Consider the following 23,069-nt stretch of genomic DNA (forward strand, 5'->3'; position numbering starts at 1 on the left):
CCAACTAGGTAGAAATATAAACTCGTCACCGAATCCAAGACCACCATACGTCGGCATTCCACCATCAAGGCTCCAGTCCCAATTATCCTGGAACATTGACGCCATGAAGTCCACCTGTTCTGTCTGAACTTCTACCGGTACAGCGATAGTTTGATCATCGTTCTCATCAGGCTGGCCCTGCATGCTAACAGACGGTCTACGAGATGGTACCCGCGACGGGACTGTAGAGTTACGTATTGCTGAGAAAGTGTTAGCGACAGGGTTTGTTGACATAGTGCTTGTGAGTCCATCCCGACGTACAGAAATATGTAGACCGTGCTTGGTCCTTCAGAAGAAGTAGATGCTCCAGATATCCTCTCGCTCGGGCATTTTCCCTACCGATAACTCGTAGAAGCACCGTTGTGTTCTCCCAAGTCGCATCGAGTTGCTGCTGATTGAAGTGTTTACTTCCTCCGGCCTGAGCACATTCGGCGAGGATGATTATGCCGCCACAAGTCATGAGATCTACGAGAGAAATATGTAAGCTGTCGTTTCTTAGGGAACATATTGAGGAAGGGCTTACAGAATAGACTGAACCACCATGCTCCAGTCGCCTCCACTTCTCTCGCAGCCAGCAAAGACGCGGATAATTCGTAAGCAACTTGGACACACGTGGTAGCGCACTGAGCTTGAAACGCCCCTTGTAGAGTGTTTGTTTCAACACTGACTTCATCCGAGCCAGAGCCTGTTCCCCGCCGCTGTCGTGAACGTCTCGCAGCAGCACAGAATGCACTAAAGCTTGGCCGGTACAGCAGAATCCTAAGATGGAGGAACCTAGCATGAAGCACATTCCTCTGGCGCTTCAAAACATGCCCCCTAGATCCTTGTGTTTGAGCCCTGTCGTCGTTGTCCCACCATTTCAGGTCGCAGACCAGGGAGGTTTTGAACTCCTCAAGGAGACCATCTAGACGAACGAGGGCGCTGAAGTCGGAGGATGAACTGGGCCAGTAGATCGAAGATAGGATTTTGCCGAGGACCTTGGCTAGTCTTATGTTCTCTACGACAAAGAGATTCTGCGATACTGTTCCTTCAGGTTGGATGCATGAGGCGGTGTTTGGACAGATGAATTCGTCGTCTACTGCGGCGGGAACGAGGACGTCGTCTGTCATTTGGAGAACTGGTGGTCTTCCTAGTGTCATGCAGACTGTCCTAAAACACTGTCAACATAGAGCGAGCAAAGAACATATCAAGGTGGCTTACATTTCCATTTGTAAACACCCATACCAGACTCTTCGACGCACTTCATTTTCCATAACAGATCTCTGATCCGCGTGTCTCTCCGTATGCAGGCCCAGCCCAACAGCTATCCGACAAGCAAGACCGATGATGTTATAGCACCGAATTGGATATTCGCTTGATAGTGCATAGTGTCCTGCAAGGAGTAATGCCTGCACATGCGACAAGTCTCCTTTGTCAAGAATATCCATCTGCAACAAGCTCCTCATCCTTGAGCTAAACATCGCCGAAGCAGATTCCTTCTCTGGCAAATCTGAAAACTCGCAACCCAGAGCGAACATCGCGTTCAAAACGCAGAAGAAGGAAATTTCAGGACACTGATCTCCCCCCACGCCAATATCACCAGCTTGACCCATCTCCGCCCCTGGATAGCCAGTCGACGTCCATAAAGCCTCATACCGTTTCCTAAACCACGTCGAATGACACCAAGGATAGAAAATATGCACACTATCAAAGTACAAGTCCAGAAACTTGTCAGCTACTTGTCGCGGCGGTAAAGCAAACTCAGCTGTTAGAAGTGACGTCGCGGAACTCCGGTCCCGATTCCGAAGTGGGGCCGCTGGCCGGTGACGATCGGGATGGGGAACCTCTCGGAGAAGGGAGTGCACCGAGGATTGACCGAAGAATTCATCCTCTTGACGGTTGAGAGTGAGGGTCGTAGCACCCATTGTGCTTACGGGGCTTGGGCCGTTTGTAGTGGCGTGAATTGTACCGGGTCTGTCTCTGGGGCTTTTGGGGGTGAGTTCTGCATCTTGGCGTAGCTGGTCGATTACCAATTGCATGTCCTGCACCTGTTTCTGCAGTGAAGCGATGTACCTAAAAAACCATCAGCAATGAAACAGTACCTCAATTAGATGAAGGACTTACTCTTGCTCACTAAGCTGCTTTGCAGTCCCAGCAATAACAGTGTAAACGCATCGCGCAGACGGTTCCCCTCGTTTTCTGCAGGGACTACACACAGGCTTCGACCCATCGCACTTGATCTTGCGTTCCCGACAGGTATCACATGCCAATGCGACCCTCTTTCGTTTGGTTGGACGGGCCACTGCTTCTCCTTCCTGTGCTTGCGGAATGTCCATTGCGAAGAAAAGAGCGGGGGAATTGATGAAGCCGAGATTGAGAGGAGGGTCTGCCTTTTTCACGGGCTGTACCCGGTGTTTTTCGGGTGAAAGTGTATGGGAACGGGAAGTATCCGTGAGACGCTATCCACATTTGGGTTAGAGGGAGAGTCTACCCGGGAGTTATAATCGGCTCATGGCGCTTTTATGATCACGGTCCCGGACGCTATGAACGGATTGATGCATGATTGATAGTATTGATCATACTTACCATTTCCCTTTCTCCAATTTACCATGCTCAAGACATCATATCGTGCCCTGCCGGGGTGTTTGAGAAGACCTGTGTCGCAATGTTCAGTGGGGCTAGCAGCAACCCGCCCTTTTCACTCAACTCGTACCAGCAATAACCACAGATCACAGTCCAATGGTCAAAGCCGGACACAAGAGCAGCGGAAGAACCCACTGCTTCTTGCCTCGGCATTATCTGCAACGGCAACTACCATTGGAGGAACATTACTATACACGATAGTCAACCACGAGAAGAAGAACGATGACGAGTCTCAGTATGCGAGTCGAGCTGAGATGGAACTGGTAAGACGAGGGCAACAGCAGCAACCAAAACGAAACTAATTCATGCAAAAAGGCTGTCGAAGAGATAAGGAAAGCACTCGGAGAAGACGCTGTCAGTATAGAAGATGAGATACTTCATTCTCACGGTTACTCCGACTGGTCAACGATAAATATCGACCGGTTACCAGTCGCCGTCACCTTTCCCAAGACGACGGAGGAGGTTGCTACTATTGCGAAGATATGTCATAAGAGACGCGTACCAATGAGTAAGTCCGCACCGAAGACGACATAGAGCTGAAGCGTTAACAGCCCAAGTTCCCTATTCTGGAGGTTCAAGCGTTGAGGGCCATTTCTCAGCACCCTTTGGCGGTGTGAGTGTTGACTTTGTGAACATGAACCAGATTCTGGAGATGCACAGCGACGAGTAAGTTGCTTTACATGAAAGATCTTCTGTGTTGGCGCTAAATACCTAGCCTGAATGTTGTCGTTCAGCCATCTGTGCCATGGATGGATCTGAACGAGAGGATTAAAGATACCGGTCTATTCTTCCCCATCGACCCAGGCCCGTCCGTAAGTTGTGCCACCATCAGGAAGAGACTTACACTGACCTCCTTCGAAGGCCCAAATTGGTGGCATGGTCGGAACAAACTGCAGGTCAGTACACCTAACTGAGAAAAGCCCCCAGGTCTAACGGTCTATTAGTGGGACGAATGCCGTCAAGTACGGTACCATGAGAGACTGGGTAGTTAACCTCACAGTGGTATTAAGTGACGGCACAATCCTTAAAACCCGGCGAAGGCCAAGGAAGTCATCAGCGGGCTACAACCTCAACTCGTTATTTGTAGGATCAGAAGGCACCTTGGGATTCGTCACTGAAGCAACCTTGAAGCTAGCTCCCATCCCTGAACATACAGGTATTGCGGTAGTCACATTTCCCTCAGTCAAAGCTGCCGCAACCATGGCCATTGAGGTTATCCGTCGAGGCGTACCAATCAGTGCCGTCGAGATACTCGATGAAGTCCTTATGAGTGTTATCAACAGAATGGGCGCAACATCAAGAAAGTGGAATGAAGTGCCAACGCTGTTCTTCAAGTTCAGTGGTAGTGATGCTATAGTCAAGGATAGCATTGCACAGGTTCAGAGTATATCGAAGAAGCATCATGCAAATGACTTCCAATACGAGAGTGATCCGGAAAAGCAGAAGGCTCTGTGGTCAGCTCGGAAAGAGGCGTTGTGGAGCATGATGGCACTACGTGAGACAGATGGACATGTTTGGTCTACGGATGTCGCTGTCCCTCTATCACGAGTGTCCGAGCTCATAGGTTAGTTCGCCTGCTCAATTGTTCCCCTTACGGATATTACTAACCTTGCGTAGACATATCCAAGAAAGAGCTTGTCGAGCTAGGATTATTTGGTAGTATCCTCGGACACATCGGTGACGGCAACTTTCACGAGACGATCCTATTCGAGGAAAAGCAGCGCAAGGAGGTAGAAGATTGCGTCCACAAAATGGTCTCACGAGCCATTGAGATGGAGGGAACATGCACGGTAAGCAATGCGACCTAACTGTAAACGGACATATCTAACAATGATGCCCAGGGTGAGCATGGTGTTGGACTTGGAAAGAAGGAATTCCTTAGGGAGGAAGTCGGCGATGTGCCGATTCACGTCATGAGGGCTATCAAAACAAGTCTGGATCCGCTTTGGTTGATGAACCCAGGAAAGATCTTCGATCGCAGAGACTAGATGGCTCGATAATAGACAACCCCATTATGATCTGATCTATGTGCTGCGGATAATCGGCGACACAATAAGCGGCCATGCCGGCCGTGTGACAAAAATCATGTCTCAGCCATAAGCGGCGAGAGTAAGCGGCGTTACCGATGGCCATCTGATAACCTTTTTTGTTACATTTTCCTTTTCCAGCGAACCTTTGTGTTGCATCGCTGACGGTGACCCCTCAATTTGGACGGGCCGCAGCGGGTAAAGTAAAATTATTCTCCGTAGTGTTTATCTACTCGTTCCAATCAGCTACGCCGAGTCGTATCAATAGATTATAGGAAGACACGCAAACTTGGCTATATAATTTCAAAATCTCCCTCGTATTTTATAGATTCAGACCAAACATCAGAACCTATTTCATCAACTATTCTACACCAGACATCCATTCTTAGCGACATATCCAACATTACACTACCGGCAATGGTTTCTCTACGCGACATCGGCCTTCTGCTCCTCGCAGCCCCAATCGCCATGGCAGCACCAAAAGCTCCCTCCGAAGTAACCATCAAAACCCTTCCCTTCTCCAAACCAGAGGACACTTCCAAAGCACCTTCAACCTCAGCCGTCGCCTCACCCGCCTCAGACGTCTCCCAAAAGGCTGCATGCCAACTCCCCCTCCGCTTCACCAACTTCGCCCTCTACTCTGACACAGGCTGCAAAAATGTTATCTTCGACCCTTTCATGCTCACCTGGGATCCGTGCAAGGGCTACCAGTGGACGAACGCGCTGGCGAATGGTGTTATTTTCCAGAGCATGAGATGGACTGGGGGGAGTAATGCGCAGGACTTTTATGCTTGTCAGCAGGGGTTTTCGTGTAATGCGAATGTTGCGAGAATTTCACAGAGCACGAACGTTTGTTCATCTGGTGGAGGGTTGCACTTTGATAAACTTGCTGTTAACCCTTAGATGCTGATGGCGATAAGAAGGTGTTGCTGGCCGGTATGAGATTGGGCTTCAACAGTGCAAATGCATTCCTTTACAGCAACAGACCAATTAGGTGCTGGAGAGCTGACCCACTCTCGCAAATACTTGCCCAGTATACTCGCCGGCCAATCATCCGAGACTTTTCATCACTTCAGTTCTGCTTTGTCATTCGGACGAGTGTCGGACGAACGTCGACAAGAACCTTGAGTTGATATCATATTACAGCTAATAGACCAACAATATGACAAATTGTTCCGAGCCGTCCTATCGTATTCGTACATTTTCGACGTATATTACTACACAAAGCCGTCGTTGGAGCAGCTGAGATTATACATTGCATATTCAAGCAATCACTTTACAGGGCTTGCTTACTCTATTCTTGTTCTTTTAGCTTTATCAGCCTTCCACCTCATATTTTCATACCTGTGCAATCCTTACAGCATGTCTCATATTTTCGAGCTCAATGTCGCCGCTGTCCTCCCCGTCAAACAGGGTCAACTAACCATCCAACAACGTCCTGTCCCAACTCCCAAGGAAGGCGAACTACTGGTACGCAACGCCGTCGTTGCAGCAAACCCCTCAGACTGGAAAATCCAAGCCCTAGGCCTGTCTACCAACTTCCCAGCCGTACTTGGTAGTGATCTCAGCGGCATCGTCGTATCCATAGGACCAGGTGTAACACGCTTCCAACCCGGCGATCGCGTCATCGGATTTGCACTAGGTGTTATAAGCGAAAACATCGAAAAGGCAGCGTTTCAGACCTATACTCTTCTCGACGAGGTGGCCACGACTCACTTACCCGACAATATCAGCTTTGATGAGGGTTCTGTACTTCCCGTTGGTATGCTCACTGCGGCTATCGCGCTGTTCGATGGCCTCGGATTGCCAATGCGCGAGAGGATTGTTGATGAGGATGGAGCTATTCTGGTGTGGAGTGGTGCTTCGGCCGTTGGTGTTTCGGCAGTGCAGATAGCACACGCGCTGGGATGGACGGTCTACGCAACGGCAAGTCCAAAGCATGACGAATGGCTCAAGACATTAGGTGCAGCAGAGGCATGGGACTATCGTGACCGACAAGTCGCGCAGAAGATAGCAGAAGCCTTGAAAGCTTCCGGAACAAAGATCCGCGGCGTAATTGATGCCAGAGCTGAAGGCAGCTCCTTTGATTCGGTTGCGGAGATACTCAACGCAGCTGATCTGACACCAGGATGCAAAGTTACTGCGCTGATGCCGTGGCCGGAAGAAACGTCGCTGCCAGCTGGGATTCAAGGACACCATACCAACTGCGTGGGGTTCACAGTCAACTATCCAGACATCGCAACCTGGGCTTTCGGCGGCTGGTTGTCCAAGGCACTCAAAGACGGGAGGATCAAGCCTGCGCCGAGGGTTCGTGTTATCGAAGGCGGATTGGAAGCGACACAGGAGATGCTGAATCTTCTCAGAGCTGGGGCAAGCGGTGAGAAGTTTGTCTTGAAAGTTTAGATCGTCCACTGTCACAGTAACAAAAGTATTTGACGAGCAAGTAGTGTATCTATCTGTGATCAAGAGAAATATCGGTCATTTATTTTTCACTATTATACCTATTCATCTTTTAAATCGCCACGTCCAATACAGCAGAGACGCCTCTGTCCAAACTCTCAACCGCCCCAGCCAGCGCACTCTGAAACTCTGAGATATCAGCAACCCTCGCACCAAAGATCACCCCATTGCTCGCAGCCTTCGCAATGCCCGCATAGTCTGGACTGGGCGCAAACGAAATATTCAACTCCTCATTTGTAGCCCTTGACGCAGGACCATCAGGGTGAACCAGCAGCATCGACCGTTTAGGCGCATTCCACCCAAGGTTGTTCAAGACGATGGTCAGAACGGGAATGCCATACCGGGCGGAGATCCAGTATACGCTTGAGGGCACAGAGAACATGTATGACCCGTCGCCTACGATTTGCACAACGTATCGTTTGCGCTTACCGGGGATGAGAGCATCTGCTGCGTCGGCGGCTAGTTTGATACCCAGTGCGCCACCGCCGCTCCAGCCGAGACCGCCGCCGCCGCAGTGGATCCATTGTCCGGGAATGGTAGCTCGGATTTGATCTGCGACTGAAATCATATTTGTGATTGCCTCGACGGCCCAGATTGTGTCTTCGGGTAACTTGGCGCGTAACGTGGAGCAGACGTAGTCTGTTGTGAGTTTGCCTGAGTCGAGAGGCTTGGCCTTCGCATCAAGCGTCTGGATCCGTTCAGTGTAGGATTTCTGGAGAGCTTGTTCCCGACGATCAAACTCTGAAGTGGCAAGCTTCTCAGAAAGTGATGCCCGAAGATAATCTGTGATCTGTCGGAGGGAAATCTCCGCATCAACACGATATCGCTGTTCCGCATCGATATAAAAGACCAACATGCTCTCCTTCAACGGATCAACATCGAGATGGAAGATCCTCGCATTACTCTTTGGTTTGCAAAGCTTATTAATCCAAGGAACATCGCAATCCAAAATAAGAAAAACATCGGCGTTCTGAATCGCCGAGTCAACGCCGTACTTCATACCCAGCCAGCCAGGATGATCTGCAGGGAAGCACATATCCGAGCATCCCGTATCAAGAACCCTCAGGCCCTTGATAGTATTCGCCAGCGCCACGAGAGGTTCAACCGCAGCGTGGTTCCGACCGGTGAAACCGACGATGACCAACGGATCAGAAGCGTTGACCAGAGCTTCTGCGATTTCTTGCACGGCTTCTTGGGGGAGGGCGGCGGGTGCGACGGGTTTCCAGAAGGCCGAGTTGATGGTGTATGGCTCAATGGTTTCTTCCATGACTTCGCGGGCGCCCATGAGATATGAGGGTCCTTGGGGGTGACTTGTGGCGAGTTGCAGGGCGCGACGGACCATTTGCTTGACGTTTTTTCCAGTTTTGATCTCACCAACGTAACGGCAGTACTGGGAGACTATTTGTTTCTGATCAGGAACGTCTTGAATCCAGTGGCTTGAGAGTCTTAGTCAGGTCCCCAGCAGTGAAGCAGTAGGTGAACTTACATGAACTCAGTTCTCGAACCAAGAAGTTCTCCCTCAATAGAATAAGGCGATAACCCCGCAAAGATCAAAACCGGTGCCCTTCCCATAGCAGCGTTATGAATAGCAGCCGCAAGAGCAGAAGTGCCAACATCAACATGCACAATGACACATTGCGCTTCGCCACTCAATCTCGCATATCCATCTGCCATGGACAGCGCAACCATTTCATTGGGACATGTGATGATTCTGGGAAATTTATCTGGCATTTCTCGTTGACCTTTCACCATAGCCTCAAGAATACTAGGATGGTCAGACCCGAGATTCACGAAGCAGTTCTTGACGCCTGCTTCGACCAGGGCCTCGAAGAAGGCGAACGATGTTGTGTACCTGCGTCATGTTAGCCGACTGACAAGCATCACTGTGGCGAGTTACGTACATGCTGGGCTTTGTCGATGCAGGATCCGTACGATCTGATTCTGTCGCTTGAGCTTCTAATTTCATCTTGTCACAGGTTTAAAGTGATCGATGGTAGATTGGGTCAATTTCATGAGGTCTTTCTTTACGTTTAATGTTGCAACACGGGATCCATCCGAAGAGGAGTTCCCCAGTCACGGTTGGTACCCGAGCGGGGGATCGGCTCTGGCAACTGACTTCGGCAGTGGAAGCGTGATCCCCACTTCCGGCATCACAACAGACCCCGATTTATTGCCATGAAAGCGAACTAGGAGATGAGTATTAATTATGTGCAACGTCTGTATAGCGTCATTCATGTTACAATGGTATCGTTGGACTTTGCAGCACGCATTATTGTATGGATTTATTACCACGCTTACTCGGCTATTCCTCTACGTGGATACTGACTCAAGTTTGTAATTCGGAAATTTCCGATTGAATCAGCACGAAATGTATCAGGAACCAGTCCGAGTTTCCGGTTTCTGTCCGACCTCAAGAGACCGAGCATTGGTAGTGCATCCTCCAACGGGCTAGACGATAAAGTACAGGGATTTTCGTAACCGATGCATGCTTGTGCCAGTTAAACTTCTTGGTTTGCACATCCTCCTAGACAGGGACTAAGAATTAGGTAGTATTCGTCGAAGCACAAACACAATGCATCCTCGGCTCCAATCAGACAACCATGACCAATGCAAACTCGCAGTCGTGGATTTAGCTACATGACCTTTTGTCCTATCGTGGTCTCCCCAGTTAACCTTAACTGTAGTTCCCATTTCCTTATCATACCCGTGAGGCATCGGAAATGAACCGGGCTACTGTAACACGCCGTATCGCGCAGTATTTGGAATTTGGAACCAAGATAGATATGCCGTTATCTCTCTTCCTCGGATCTGCTGCATGACGCTATTACCATCCAACCATTTCATGATCCTACCGTGTCGTCTGTGACCTTGTTACCCCGGAATTCCTCTTCCATCACACGGGAACATCCCAGTCCCCCCGCCTCCACACCCCGCACTTGGCTATACCTCTTCGGTGTGTCAATCTAGATCCGTTTGTCCAATACCAGAGACTCGAGGGTAATAATTGCTGAGGCGAGAGGTAGGTCGCTCATTTCCATAAGAAGGAGTCATGCACCACCCTGTTCCTTCGATGATCTCAAACTCGACATCACCGATTCAGACTCTCCTCAGCTTCCTCCTTCACAATGGCTGACCTCAACGAGAAAGCTACCTTCGATCATGCCTCGCTTAAGGGTGCTGAGTCTACTGTGGAACAGACACCTGAGGAATCAGAGGCTACCAAGAAGCTTTTGCGGAAGTGCGATCTTCGTTTGATTCCCCCTCTGATGGTGATTTTCTTCCTATCCTTTATGGATAGAACCAATATTGGTATGTCCTCATGACGCGAAAGACCTGCCTGGGAGAAGGTTGAGCTGACGAGAGAATCTTGGCGTGCAGGTAACGCAAAGATCCAAGGGATGACAGAGGATCTCAAGATGACGGGTAGCGATTACAACATGGCACTTTTCGTCTTCTTCATCCCCGTACGTCGATCGATCTGATACAAGAATAAAGAATGACCAATTCGCTGACTCTAACTGTGCAGTACATCATCTTTGAAGTCCCGTCGAATATCATGATCAAGAGGATATCGCCTTCGCTCTGGCTCGGTGGGATCACTGTTCTCTGGGGTATGTCACTTGACCCCGTTTTTGAACAGCGTTAGACTGACTTTCCAGGCATCTCTACGGTCGGCATGGGACTTGTCAATAATGTCCAAGGCCTGATAGCATGTCGGGTCCTCCTCGGCTTCTTCGAAGCTGGAATCGTCCCCGGCTGCATCTACCTCATCAGCATGTACTACAGACGCTACGAAGTCCAATGGCGCATGTCTCTATTCTTCAGTGCTGCCATTTTGGCAGGTGCCTTTTCGGGTCTCTTGGCTTTTGCTATTGCTAAGATGCATGATGTTGGTGGACTTGAAGCATGGCGCTGGTGTGTCTCTCCTCCCTAATAGCCATCATTCACTAATAATCGAGCAGGATCTTTATCCTGGAGGGTATTCTCACAGTAGTCATCGGCGTCATTGCCAAATGGTGGATCCCCGATTGGCCAGAGACCGCAAAGTTTCTCAACGACGATGAACGGTCTAGACTTATCGCTCGTCTAGCTGATGACTCGGGCGATGCAAAGATGGACCATCTCAACAAGGCAGCTTGGAAGAGAATCTTGACCGACTGGAAGATCTATCTAGGAACCCTAGCCTACTTTGGTATCGTCAACAACGGATATGCTGGCTCGGTAAGATCGAAGCCCACTGAGATCAGAACAGGGATACTTACTCTTATAGTTCTTCATCCCTACCATCCTCCGCGAGATGGGATACGCCGCCGAGCGAGCGCAAGTGCTCACCATCCCAGTATACATCGTCGCAACCATAGGCTGTCTCTCAGCCGCATACCTCGCCGACCGTCTTCGTCATCGCTACGGCTTCACCATGTTCGGCGTCGTGATGACGAGTATCGGCTACATCCTCCTCCTACTCCAACACCAAGTCCCCACTGCAGCACGATACTTCGCCCTCTTCCTCCTTGTTACAGGTGGTTACATCACCCAGCCCGTCGTTCTCGGATGGCTATCCAACACTATGGGCGGACACTACAAGCGTTCTATCGCATCAGCTGCTCAGGTTGGCTTTGGCAATCTTGGTGGTATCGTCGCATCGAACGTATATCTTACACGTGAGGCACCGGAGTACTGGACTGGGCTGGGAGTTAGTCTTGGTATGGTGTGGATTTGCGGTGTTTCTTGTACGGCGTTTTACTTCCTTGCGATTAGGGAGAATAAGAAGAGGGATCGTGGGGAGAGGGATCATAGACTTCAGGGTGCAGATGCTGATAACCTGGGCGATGATCATCCTCATTGGAGATATGCCACTTAGATAAAGAGAATGTACGAATGATTTGCTTCAATACATCTGACAGCAGCATATTAGCCTGGGCCGGTATTAAGACCCTTATTGAGCCTTCCAAGTGATTTACATATGTTTAAGAAGTGCTGGTTAGTTATAGCTGACTGTTGATGGTTGTATCATAGGGCTTACCTCGTCTTTAATTGGACATATCAGCCCCACCACTCTTCGGAGTATTGCAGGCTTCGTAATCCCCCGAGTGGAGATAAAAAACTTATGACCTTTACCCTGAGTGACGAAAACACCTAGGTAAGTTTAGTATATTTAAGCAAATATTTAGACCACTTAATTTTAGCACCCTGTCTTAGTGTCAGAAGTTTTATTACCCCCCGAGGTCCCCCCTCTCCAGGCTAAATCTCACATCATTAGCGATCATTGGCTGGACAAGAATCCGACTCATTTCGACTAAGGCTTATCTTAATATCTAAATACCATAAACTCGTTTGCGATACCTCTGACATAATGGGCTCTGCCGATCAGAGCCGCGAAAGTCTTGGCCTTCTCGGTGGCCTTCCCCTTGAGCTTCTAAGCCAAGTCATCTGCACTTTGCCTAATGTCGACATCAAGAGCCTCCGGCTGACGTGCTCTTTTCTCGGGGCCAACGCTCTTCCACGCCTCAATCGAGCATTTATATCCACGAACCCACGCGACATTGAGGTCTTCACCTTGATCGCAAACCATGATGTCTTCCGGTTCAAAATTACCGAGATCATCTACGATGATTCTCGCATTGATAGCTCCCGTGCCAGGCAGTATGAAGGCGTGTATGAGGGAGACACAGACGACCCCACAAGAGTGCCGTACTGGTTCCAACGGGTTTACGGTTCTATGATTCACGTCATTGACTCTAAGGAGGAGCAGTATCCGTCCTTCCCTCATATCAAGGAAGCTTTCAAGAATCGCCACTCCTTGGCTGAATCATACGGAGTATATCGCAAGCTTAAATCGCAGCAAGATGAAGTGCTTGCCTCGGGTCGTGAGCTGACGCTCTGAGATATGGTGTTTCACGCTTTCCAAACCTGAAAAGAGTTACTTTGAGGCCTGCTGCTCATGGAAAACTCGGAAGACCTTTGTATCCCACGCCTACTATCGTATCTCTTCCACAGGGTCTAATATGCCCTCTAGAGCGTGGTTGGCCTGTGTCAGCCCCATTGAAGGAACATCCTCTTACGCCATGGGATGACAGATCCAGGCAAGAATGGCGTGGATTCTGTGTCGTTACGAAAGAGATCGCTCAGCACGTCCGTGAGAACCCAATGTGTGGCCTTTCCGAGCTTGTTGTGGAAAGCCGGCAGCTTTGGACAGGAATAAGCTGCCGTGTCTTTGACAACCCAGTGAGTGAGGAGTATCGAGATCTTGTCACCATCCTGAGTCACCCTCCACTGAGACGCTTGGAGTTATCACTTGCCTGCGGTAGTGAAGCTAGGGAGAAGTGGCCTTCTTTCCGATCCGGACTCCTCTTGAAGGCTCTGAGCAAGGCAAAGAACTTGCAAGATCTTCGTTTATATACTAGCATTACTCTCATAAGCAGGAAATGGAACGACTTTGTGGATGATGAAGAGAATGGTATGCCTCTGCAGAGCATATTCCCAATCAACGAGTGGTCTAATCTACGTCGCTTTGCCCTTTCTCGTTCTTTTGTCAAGCAGAGAGATATTATGACCCTCATTACCGCCCTCCCATTGACACTCGAGTCGCTTGAATTGAGCTTCCTCAGTTTTCTTCACCGTGAGGGGAATTACAGGAATTTATTACAGGACATGCGCGATAACTTGGGATGGAGAGAAAGGCTGGCGGGCAATCAGCCAAAGCTCGTTGTGTTTGTTGTTGAGCCTGAACTCACAACAGATGGCGCTGCTATAGACGTCAGTCATGCGGCAATGGATTACATGTATCACCACGGAGAAAATTCATTTGTAGAGGAGCAGATCATGGAGGTTGTGGAGGGCAAAGGGACACAACACAGGCTCATCCCTATCTTTTGTCCGGTCCTCTGCATCAAGACCTGCGACAATGGCATCCTGGTATGATCCCAGACCCTACCTATATGCTCCGAGAAGTGCAAATACGGGGATGGAAGTGCCACCCGTTTTCTAAGTCTGCTATCTGCCATCAAGGTAGGCTTGGCATCGCGAAGCCTGTCGACTTCATTCGGCTTATATGGCAGTATGTATTCGATCACTGTTTTCATAATCTGATATACAATAAGAACTAATAATTCGCGACTGATAATTATTCAGATAAAGTCCTTCAAGTTAATGAACGAGCTATGAAATCAATATGTCGCCTCAATAGATATTCAGCGAGAGTAACAAGGAAACCAGAAAGGCAAAGGAGATACAGGAGCAACGTGAGGAATCAGCAAGTTCAGCCTAGATACAGATGCATCGACGACGGCTGAAAAATGACCGACGTCCATTCCCATGCACACAACAATCGCCGTCGATGGGCCTGGCAGTGGTTGAAGGTCGAGAGGCAATGGTAGTCTCTAGCTTCTTGATCTTGACAGTCATGGCATTCATCTTGTCAAGCAGTTCGCTGTCGTTCTCTTCCCTTGCGGTCATCTTCCTGTCATTTCCGCCGTACGTTGAACTGCATGCTGTCAGATAACTAAGCCAGTACGCTCTACGGGATACATACCCGGCGATTGTTGAAGAGCCAGTACTACCCTGCCGGCTCGAAGGGCTGGAATGGGGAGACTCATCAATGTCATCCACGTCAATGTTCTGATTGAAAGAACATCGTCGTGAAGAACAGTTGTACCATGCGCTCGGCACAGGTCCATTGCCCTCGTTTCGTCGGCTGTGATGACCGCATCGACATCGGGGGTTGGCAGAGGAGATGCCCAACATGTCGTCCCAGGTGAGAAACTGGCGTTTGTGGTCTGCTTGACAGTAGTAGTAGGGACGACCAGCGGTCGGGCTGCGTTTTGCAGGATCGACTCTGGCGCGTATGGGAGTGTTGGGACATAGAGGGCAGTTTGGGGGCTGGATGAGAGGGAATTGGGGGGCCATGGTGTGTTGGGAAGGGTAGTAGGCTTCCATTGTGTGAGGATAGTTCTTCAAAGGGCTTAATGATGGTAGGTTGGAGTGCAGAGTTGATTGTGATTGACATCTAAGACGGCGTGATGGCGCGTTTAAATTCTTTTCACAAACACTTCTCGACTCGAATTGACTCATGTGTTAGTATGCAGGCGTCACCCGCAATGCTATTCTTGTCCATCGAAAACACATTCATGTTAGTCGTGGTCACCTTGGCAGGCCGCGAGGCTGATTTCAACCATCATATCATGAAGAAGAACATGTGTCACGCATGTTGCAATTGGCACTTTGTGCTCATCTCATTTTCTGCCATAACGCGCCATCGAATTTGAAGTCTTCGAAGATATCTTCAGACACTATGCATCGTTGACCTTTTGCTTGAGTGCTAATCTATTTTTTTCTACTTCTCTCTATATGCCTACTTTAGCTTCAACTTGTCAACTGTCAAGTCTACAATTTCGCTCCCATGCTTCGGCTCTCTACTGCACCCTTCCTGTCGTCGCGCACCCACGCCAAGCGTCTCAGGTTTACCAGAGAGTCACGCCGAGGTCGCCGATCATCAAGGCCTGGGAAGATACCCTACTGTCATTTGAGCATCTCATCGCCTCAACTGAAAATGGGATCGAACTGCAGCCATCGGCATTTGCATCATCCACTAAGAGGATCGTCGTAACCGCCAAACGAAACTCAACCGACAAATTTGGGTTTCCAATTATGATACCCTTTTTTTCAGCTTTCGGTGCGGCTGAATATCTGTGTCACGTAGCTTGTTGAGTTGGGCGGCAAACGGTTGGCTCTCAGCCGCTGGTCAAAGTTCAGCTGATGAAGTTAACCAATTGACAGCATCTTCATGACTCTGTTGGCCGCGACCGTTAAATTGAGCGTTTAGAATCAGTAATAAGCTTAAAATTCACGACAGATGACATTTTCTTCAATCCAAAATGATGCTTTTTATTGGGTACCAAGTATGTGGCTTGAGGCGATATGCAACCCCAAATTGGATATGACATCTATGGCTGCTTCCTTAGAGTACCTCACCGACAACTACTCCTCATTTACTCACAATTGTTCCCTGTTGTTACATTCAAACGTCGTATTCTATGTTTAACTCGTTTGACCCTCGTATATCTTCGTACTACTTCGTACGGCGGGCTTTCACAAACAAACCCGGTTAATCTCCGACAGAATGCGATCAAAACCTCCGACCCCGTCACTATTGTCAGAATTTATGAACTGTTCTCAATCCTAATGTCTCCATAGTCGTCTTTGTTTGATCATAGCACTGCATTTTCTACAGTCCCACTGTCACAGAGCCAGTCACTGTACTGCAGGTAGAAGTCGGAGACTTTTGACACCAGAGTGACTGAGACTTCCCCTTCTTTACACCGACCATACGAGGCCAAAAACTGCCTTAAAGTAATTTCAGCGCAAGAGGGAATGGTCTGAGCCGTGACAAGTGATCTTGTAAAATAGCGCAACACCAACGCAGAGACCCATGTGATAAGGGCTCTTTAGCATCGACAAAAGTTCATGAGTTATACCTAGCTGTAATAAATGGGTTGTTGCATATCATTGCCGTGTTGGTAGCGGACAATTATTGCGAAGCAGTTGCACGGCATCTTTATGCCGAATTTAGCGCCGATCGCGACTGATAACAGAATAGCATGGATATTCATGCATGTAACTGTCGTGTCAAGATCAGAGATCATCAGGGTCTGCTAATCTTTGAAACCTAAGTTTAATGCCTAATTCTTCTCTTTATAAGTCAAGATGATCGTTGTATGTATTGACATGCTAGATATTGTGGAATTGCATTCTGTGTAGTAGTCATCGGGAGATTGAACCCCTGTCATTTTATAAGGCACATCACGCCAACTCCCGCAGACCAGCTGTAAGAGATGCCGGTTTCTATCCGGCCTCGGCGCACTTACCAGATCAAGCTTGATTACAATCAGGTCCTAGACTCAACTTCTCTCCAATCATCTCACACGAAGCCGCGGATGTGCCCACATTCGGAAGCCAGGCTGCATCAGTGATAGCGGTATTATAAAAGGTCCCTTTCAGATAGGCAAGTGGTATAAAGCCCGATAGACATGACTGCCGGGGCTAATGGTGAAATGTCCAGAAAAGGGAGGAGGTTTGGTTCAAGTGCAGGTATAGAGATGTGATAGAATATTCCGCACTCACGATACACATTAGTAGTTGTGGACTTTGCAGCTGATTATACGGAAGTACGGCATCGAGGATATCAGAGTTATGGACCTACGCTTTGCGGAATAGTCCCCTTGGATTGATGGGATAGATAGTAGAGCACATAGGAAATACTATAGACGCAAAATCTATATAAGTCTAAGAAAATGCCAAGAGAAAAAGAATATCCAGAAGCATCAGAAACAATCAAGCTCATCTCATCTCTTCAAGTCCAACACTCCCAACTCAACCTTCATCATGAAGTTCACTCTCTTCCTCGCTGCCACCAGTCTTGCCCTCGCTGCTCCTGGCACCAAGCTCACTCCCCGTGACACTTCCCCCGTTGTCCCTCGCTCTGCCCGCCGAGCCAAGTACAGCTCTCACCCCAACCAGAGACTTTGGTCTCTTGACTCCGAGGCTCGCACCAAGAACGACCAGTACTCTGGCAACTGGGCTGGAGCTGTCCAGATCGGCAGCGGATACAACAAAGTCCAGGGCACCATCACTGTCCCTGAGGTCAGCGGCGCCGACGGCGCTGCTGCCTCTGCCTGGGTCGGTATCGACGGCGATACCTGCCAGACTGCCATTCTCCAGACTGGTATCTCCTTCTACGCTGATGGATCCTTCGATGCTTGGTATGAGTGGATTCCCGACTATGCCTACAGCTTCAGCAACTTTGACGTCTCTGTCGGAGACCAGATCCGCATGACCGTTGATGCTTCCTCCAAGACCAAGGGTGTTGCTACCCTTGAGAACTTGACCACCAACCAGAAGGTCACTCACAGCTTCACCAACACTCCTTCTACTCTCTGCGAGACCAACGCTGAGTGGATTGTTGAGGCTTTCCAGGAGGGTGGTAGCCAGGTTGACCTTGCCAACTTTGGCACTGTCACTTTCACCAATGCTGTTGTCTCTGGAACCAAGGGTACTTCTGGTCCTTCTGGTGCTCAGATCATTGACATCTCTCCTGACCAGGGCCAGACTGTCCAGGCTGTTGGTTCTATCACCAGCAACTCTGTTACTGTGAAGTATGTTGGTAACTAGAGATGAGGAGGATTTTAGCTTGATTGTTGACTGGAAATTACTTGGATGAGTTGCACGAAATAAGATGTGAAAGTTTGGTACATATTACGGAAGTGTTGAAGATGGAGAGAGGTTGGATCGAGTTAGTACTTCAAAGTATATATAAATTGGATAACGTACATGGCTGAGTTTTGATACCTGACCCTTTCATCGTGCAATAAGCTTCTAGTCCGGGAAAGGCTAAGGCAGTAGGAAGAACCAAGATTGCTTCTGGATACAATAGTCCCGCTGAAGAAAGGGCCCTTGTCTTTAACTACAAGTGTTTCATGGGAGCTCTAAGCCAGGACAGCTGGAACTATGTAAGTACTACAAGGTGTAGAATAAACTCTAGGGAGCTTGTATAGATAACACCGAAGATAGCATTCTCGTCTCCGAGACAACTGTTGCCGAAATGACCCAAGCATTTTCTCTTCATCAGTCTTGAGGACTTTCCTTACTACCTACTACCATTTTTCTGGAAAACGCGAGGGACATCTGGGGTCATGCTCTCCTGGAACTTGACCAGGGCCAGACATGGATGTCGCGTTGCCTGTTACATCGCCCTGATTAACCCACGCTCCACCCCCGGCAGAATTGCCAGCGACGCTACGCTTGTTGATACCACGGAAGTCTACCCATGTAAGCTTTGTACCATAAGAGAGGACCAAAACATACCGCTTATAGGAGCTGACGATGCATCACTCATCCAACGCATACCGCTCCACGATGGCTTTAGCAACAGAAGCGGCTGTAGCAGAGGCGAAGTCTTGCCAGTCTTTATTTTTGTGACTATCGGCATAGTCGCAAATCCCCTTGACTACAATGCAAGGTACATGATCCCATACACCGGCGCCTTCGATCTCAAACGCAATAATGCCATGGTCGGCAGCAATTCGATCGCGATGCAAGGCACTTTTTACAACGGAATTGCCTGAACCAACTCGACCGATGAAGAGTTGTGGAACAAAGTCTGCACCTGCAGGAGGATTCGCAGTGCGACGCCTTGCAACTAGTTGAGACGGATCACACCCAAGTTCGATACAAGAGGACTTGGTGGCTGCGTTACAAATGGCATTTGGGTCATTCGTGCATTCGCTGCATGATCTCCTGTGCTTGTGATGGTACTTGGAGGGATATAGTTTGTCCTTCGCCGCTCCGGGATATTGATAGTCGGCGTAACGCTGGTCTTTCTTTGCAATGTTTTGCAAATGCCCGAGATGGCCTGTGGCAGCGCGCTTTAGTCTCTGGTCGACCAATTCCGTTTCGAACGCCGCAAGCAGTGATCGTATCTCTTTATTGGGTCTTCCAAGACTGTCCTCAACCGACCTTCTGACGACGAAGTGATAAGGGTACTGTTTGCCGAAGTCGTATTGGAGGATAGACTTGCTCATCACTACATCTCCTAGAAACGCATTCGTGTTGGTGATTCGAGGTGAACCGCCACAGATACCAACAAGGAGTGCTAGCCTCAAGCCAGTATATTTTGCTGTCAGTTTGACAGTTGACCTCGCCGCATTGATTGTGCCCATGCCGGGTAGAGTAGCCAGGACGACCTTGTGCTGTGCAATCCGCCCAGTGGCATAGGTATTCCGATCTGAACCTTGTCCATCGTCGTGCGTTTTGGTCCAAATTTCGTCGAAGAGTAGAGTGACAGCATCAGCTTCACGAGGGAGAGCGCAGACGATCGCTACTTGAAAACTCGCTGGTTCGGTGGGAAACTTTGTCGGAGCCATTGTGTTTGTGATGATATGATTTGACTTGCTTGCAGAAAAAGAACTCACAGGGATAATGTGAGGGGCAGGCCGCAGCATGCTGGTCCATCACGTGCACGGTTGAAATCTCCATCTGCATCTATTTCTATTATGCAATTCGAAAGAGTTTTCTTTACCCCATGAAATGAATTGCCAGGCTCAAAATAGGGACCACTCATAGCCAGTTTGCAATTAGAGCTAACTAGATAACCCAAACGCCATCTCATGTGCGTCGGCCCGTCCCGAAGCTTTCCGCGTCATCCAACGCCTCATCTAGGAATTATAGACAATAATAGGCGCAGCCAGTTTAAATTGTGGATAGAAAGGAGGTTTTGAAATACTTATGCTAATGCTTAATTTAATCTTTAAAAACAAGATAAACTCAACAACACTCTATCTGCGTATACGGGGGATCGTCAGGGGCTTGAGAGTCAACGTGGCATCAGTAGAAGGTTTAGGGAGCAGAAAACGCCAAATTAGTTACTCGGGGAATATTGCTTAGATCATCTAGCTGTGTCTTGATGAAGATTGATAGACAACATAAGTATTATCGTAACTCATGATTATAAATACCCTACAGAACGAGCCAATCGCAGTGCGTACCAAAGCTGGGCCCCACTAACCAACGAAAATGCCTCTTTGTCTGCGATCTCGTAACCATTAGCCTTTTTGCATACCTCTTGGCATTGCGATAGCCGGATAGTATAACTGTACTCCGGCACATTTTGTGCTTATCTCGTCGCGTTCAGTTTCCCTTTCTAAACAAGCTTAATGGCAAGTAACCAGCACTATAGCTCCGCACTGTACAAAGATTCCTTATGCTGACAAGTCATCCTTCTGTCTTGGTATGTATGGAGCAGAGCGAATTAATGCTTATCATCGAAAGGAATGAACTAAATACTAAAAGAACTTTGTATCGGGAAAGATGTTCAGTGATCGGAGAAGCACGCCGACTGCTGATCTTGGAGATATAACGCTACATGTTCCTCGATAGATCATTCTGACTTGTCTCATGTATTCGATCTTGTTCCTGAACTTATATCACGATGGAGTCCAAAAGTGAAGGCAAGCCCACCCTCAGCAACGTGTCTCCAAAGACCTTGCAGATGGCGAGATCTTCAAGCCCGGAGATACTCTGGCTGATGATGAGGAACTCACCATCGCCTTGGCAAACTATGTCCCTGATACGGTCGAAGAAAGAAATCTTTTTCGCAAGATTGACTTTACACTTCCTCCTTCTTTGTGTTGGATGTATGTTCTTGCGTACCTGGATCGCGGAAATATCGCAAGCCTACTTATTAACAGTGACAGAAGAATGGCGACTGACATGTCTAGGCGAATGCAAATGCAGCTGGTATGAGTGAAAGTCTTAACAGGAAGGACAACGATATGCTTCTAGTTTCAAGATCAAATTACTACGTCTGCTGACATGAAGACGCTAGACTACTCGCTCCTTGTGTACCTGTTCTTCGTCGGCTACTTCCTCTGCGAAGTCCCCTCCAACATGATCATGAACAAATGCCGCCCATCAATCTACCTCCCAACCATAGTCTGGGTCTGAGGCTGTATCGTAATTGCCCTCTCGCAAGCCAAGAACTACAAGGGCTTCCTTGCCGGACGGTTCTTCCTCGGCTGCATCGAAGCTGGTCTCTTCCCTGGCGCCATCTACCTTTTGACATGCTGGTACACCAAGAAGGAAATTGGTAAGCATTATTTACCTCGGTGATCTTTGCAATTTACTGACTCTCGGTAGGCAAGCGATTCTGTATCTTCTACACATCTGGCTGCATCGCCCCAGCTTTGGGTGGTATCATGGCCGGTGCCATCGTTAAAGGTCTCGAAGGAGTCCGGGGCATTCCCGGCTGGCGCTGGCTATTCATCGTCGAGGGCGCCCTCACCGTCTTCTGCGGTTTCGGACTATACTTTCTTCTACCAGATTATCCTCGAAACGCCCGCTACTTCTCTCCCGACCAGCGTCGCCTCGCGCAGATTCGCATCCTCGTCGATCGGCAGGTCAGTGTCGGCAGCACGACACGCCGTATGACTTCGTGGCAGGCTTTCAAGGCTGTTGTCACTGATGGAAAGGCCTGGTTCTTCCTCATCGCTTATAGTATCATCATCCTGGGCATGTCGATCTCATACTTTGTTCCGACGATTCTCAAGGCTATGGGCTACACAAAGGCCACGGCGCAGTGGATGACTGTTCCCATCTGGATCACCGGCGCCGTGTGTCAATTGGCTCTGTCTTGGACTTCAGACAAGCTCCAAGATAGAAGATGGTATAGCTGCTGTATTTACGGACTTGCGGCTGTCGCATGCATAATCTCGGCCTTCGTTCATTCCGCCATTGCCAAATATGTCATGATGTGCCTGCTTGTTGCTGGCCTCTACACCGGACTCCCTCTCATGCTCAATTGGACAAGCGAGTCGATACCTTTTCCTGACCAGAAGCGCTTCATTGCTATTGCCTTTGTCAACTCATTTGGCCATCTGGCCATTATCTATGGAAGCTATCTGTGGCCCAGCACCAATGCTCCCCAGCACTTGGTCGGTTTTGCGACTCTGACAGCTACCTGCGGCTTCGGATGTGTTATCGCGATTGTTGCTCCATGGTACTTCAAGCTTCTACCCAACGAGCCTGTCACCAAGGCCGAACGAGAGCTAGTAGCTCTTCAACAGCAGGACCAGCAAAGACAGGAGTCATGAGTATCCGCGATGGTGATCACGTCAGGTAGCATGCTAGCATCTACAGGGACCTAGCTAGACAACCAGTTATTCAATGACTAAATGAATTGACTTCTGGCTTTTCTCAAACGAGTATATGTAATTGAATATCGTTATACTTGAGTTGTCGACTTGCTAAAAAGAAAAAAAAAAGGAAAAAAGGAAATAAGGCAAGTTAAAAAACTCCACATAGTAATACAGCATTTAAACCAATCAGCGTGCAACACGTCCCGCTCCCAATCTAGTGATTACATTTCTACAG

The 23,069-nt window shown here is 48.8% G+C and overlaps 10 protein-coding genes across 10 annotated transcripts; 6 read left to right on the forward strand and 4 right to left on the reverse strand.

Annotated features, from left to right (window-relative positions):
- Positions 1-250: 250 nt before the first annotated feature.
- Positions 251-2,354, reverse strand: FOBCDRAFT_207006 (fungal-specific transcription factor domain-containing protein; the record flags this gene model as incomplete). Its single annotated transcript, XM_031190916.3, has 4 exons — positions 251-504; positions 563-1,188; positions 1,240-2,091; positions 2,143-2,354. The coding sequence occupies 4 exons, from the start codon at positions 2,352-2,354 to the stop codon at positions 251-253; spliced, it is 1,944 nt and encodes a 647-aa protein (XP_031032147.3).
- Positions 2,355-2,627: 273 nt separating this feature from the next.
- FOBCDRAFT_190462 (uncharacterized protein) lies at positions 2,628-4,649 on the forward strand (the record flags this gene model as incomplete). The annotated part of the gene is made up of 8 exons (XM_031190917.2): positions 2,628-2,924; positions 2,977-3,169; positions 3,219-3,327; positions 3,377-3,473; positions 3,523-3,557; positions 3,606-4,225; positions 4,279-4,451; positions 4,503-4,649. The coding sequence occupies 8 exons, from the start codon at positions 2,628-2,630 to the stop codon at positions 4,647-4,649; spliced, it is 1,671 nt and encodes a 556-aa protein (XP_031032148.2).
- Positions 4,650-5,105: 456 nt separating this feature from the next.
- On the forward strand, positions 5,106-7,091 carry FOBCDRAFT_146492 (uncharacterized protein; the record flags this gene model as incomplete). The annotated part of the gene is made up of 3 exons (XM_031190919.3): positions 5,106-5,457; positions 5,592-5,624; positions 5,842-7,091. The coding sequence occupies 3 exons, from the start codon at positions 5,106-5,108 to the stop codon at positions 7,089-7,091; spliced, it is 1,635 nt and encodes a 544-aa protein (XP_031032150.3).
- Positions 7,092-7,168: 77 nt separating this feature from the next.
- Positions 7,169-9,171, reverse strand: FOBCDRAFT_190467 (thiamine pyrophosphate enzyme, N-terminal TPP binding domain-containing protein). Its single transcript, XM_031190920.3, has 3 exons — positions 9,050-9,171; positions 8,635-9,000; positions 7,169-8,584 (listed from the first exon to the last, which is right to left on the reverse strand). The coding sequence occupies exons 1-3, from the start codon at positions 9,112-9,114 to the stop codon at positions 7,201-7,203; spliced, it is 1,815 nt and encodes a 604-aa protein (XP_031032151.1). The 5' UTR covers positions 9,115-9,171; the 3' UTR covers positions 7,169-7,200.
- A 1,102-nt stretch (positions 9,172-10,273) lies between these two features.
- Positions 10,274-12,009, forward strand: FOBCDRAFT_190469 (major facilitator superfamily domain-containing protein; the record flags this gene model as incomplete). Its single annotated transcript, XM_054707061.2, has 6 exons — positions 10,274-10,457; positions 10,527-10,612; positions 10,675-10,759; positions 10,808-11,063; positions 11,111-11,369; positions 11,419-12,009. 6 exons carry the CDS (start codon positions 10,274-10,276, stop codon positions 12,007-12,009), a joined length of 1,461 nt encoding a protein of 486 aa, XP_054563036.2.
- Positions 12,010-12,418: 409 nt separating this feature from the next.
- FOBCDRAFT_253305 (uncharacterized protein) lies at positions 12,419-14,069 on the forward strand (the record flags this gene model as incomplete). The annotated part of the gene is made up of 2 exons (XM_059611037.1): positions 12,419-13,015; positions 13,069-14,069. The coding sequence occupies exons 1-2, from the start codon at positions 12,502-12,504 to the stop codon at positions 14,067-14,069; spliced, it is 1,515 nt and encodes a 504-aa protein (XP_059467898.1). The 5' UTR covers positions 12,419-12,501.
- Positions 14,070-14,411: 342 nt separating this feature from the next.
- On the reverse strand, positions 14,412-15,053 carry FOBCDRAFT_244047 (uncharacterized protein; the record flags this gene model as incomplete). The annotated part of the gene is made up of 2 exons (XM_031190923.2): positions 14,412-14,631; positions 14,680-15,053. 2 exons carry the CDS (start codon positions 15,051-15,053, stop codon positions 14,412-14,414), a joined length of 594 nt encoding a protein of 197 aa, XP_031032154.2.
- A 2,475-nt stretch (positions 15,054-17,528) lies between these two features.
- Positions 17,529-18,391, forward strand: FOBCDRAFT_168937 (peptidase A4 family-domain-containing protein; the record flags this gene model as incomplete). Its single annotated transcript, XM_059608441.1, has 1 exon — positions 17,529-18,391. One exon carries the CDS (start codon positions 17,529-17,531, stop codon positions 18,312-18,314), a length of 786 nt encoding a protein of 261 aa, XP_059467899.1. The 3' UTR covers positions 18,315-18,391.
- Positions 18,392-18,459: 68 nt separating this feature from the next.
- Positions 18,460-20,065, reverse strand: FOBCDRAFT_190475 (nucleoside phosphorylase domain-containing protein; the record flags this gene model as incomplete). The annotated part of the gene is made up of 2 exons (XM_054707062.2): positions 18,460-19,019; positions 19,044-20,065. The coding sequence occupies 2 exons, from the start codon at positions 20,063-20,065 to the stop codon at positions 18,797-18,799; spliced, it is 1,245 nt and encodes a 414-aa protein (XP_054563037.2). The 3' UTR covers positions 18,460-18,796.
- A 1,064-nt stretch (positions 20,066-21,129) lies between these two features.
- FOBCDRAFT_285069 (major facilitator superfamily domain-containing protein) lies at positions 21,130-22,852 on the forward strand (the record flags this gene model as incomplete). Its single annotated transcript, XM_059611666.1, has 4 exons — positions 21,130-21,334; positions 21,490-21,638; positions 21,678-21,786; positions 21,837-22,852. The coding sequence occupies 4 exons, from the start codon at positions 21,130-21,132 to the stop codon at positions 22,787-22,789; spliced, it is 1,416 nt and encodes a 471-aa protein (XP_059467900.1). The 3' UTR covers positions 22,790-22,852.
- Between the last annotated feature and the right edge of the window lie 217 nt (positions 22,853-23,069).

Source organism: Fusarium oxysporum, chromosome X (genome assembly GCF_013085055.1).
Source record: "Fusarium oxysporum Fo47 chromosome X, complete sequence".
NCBI classification, from domain to species: Eukaryota; Fungi; Ascomycota; class Sordariomycetes; order Hypocreales; family Nectriaceae; genus Fusarium; species Fusarium oxysporum.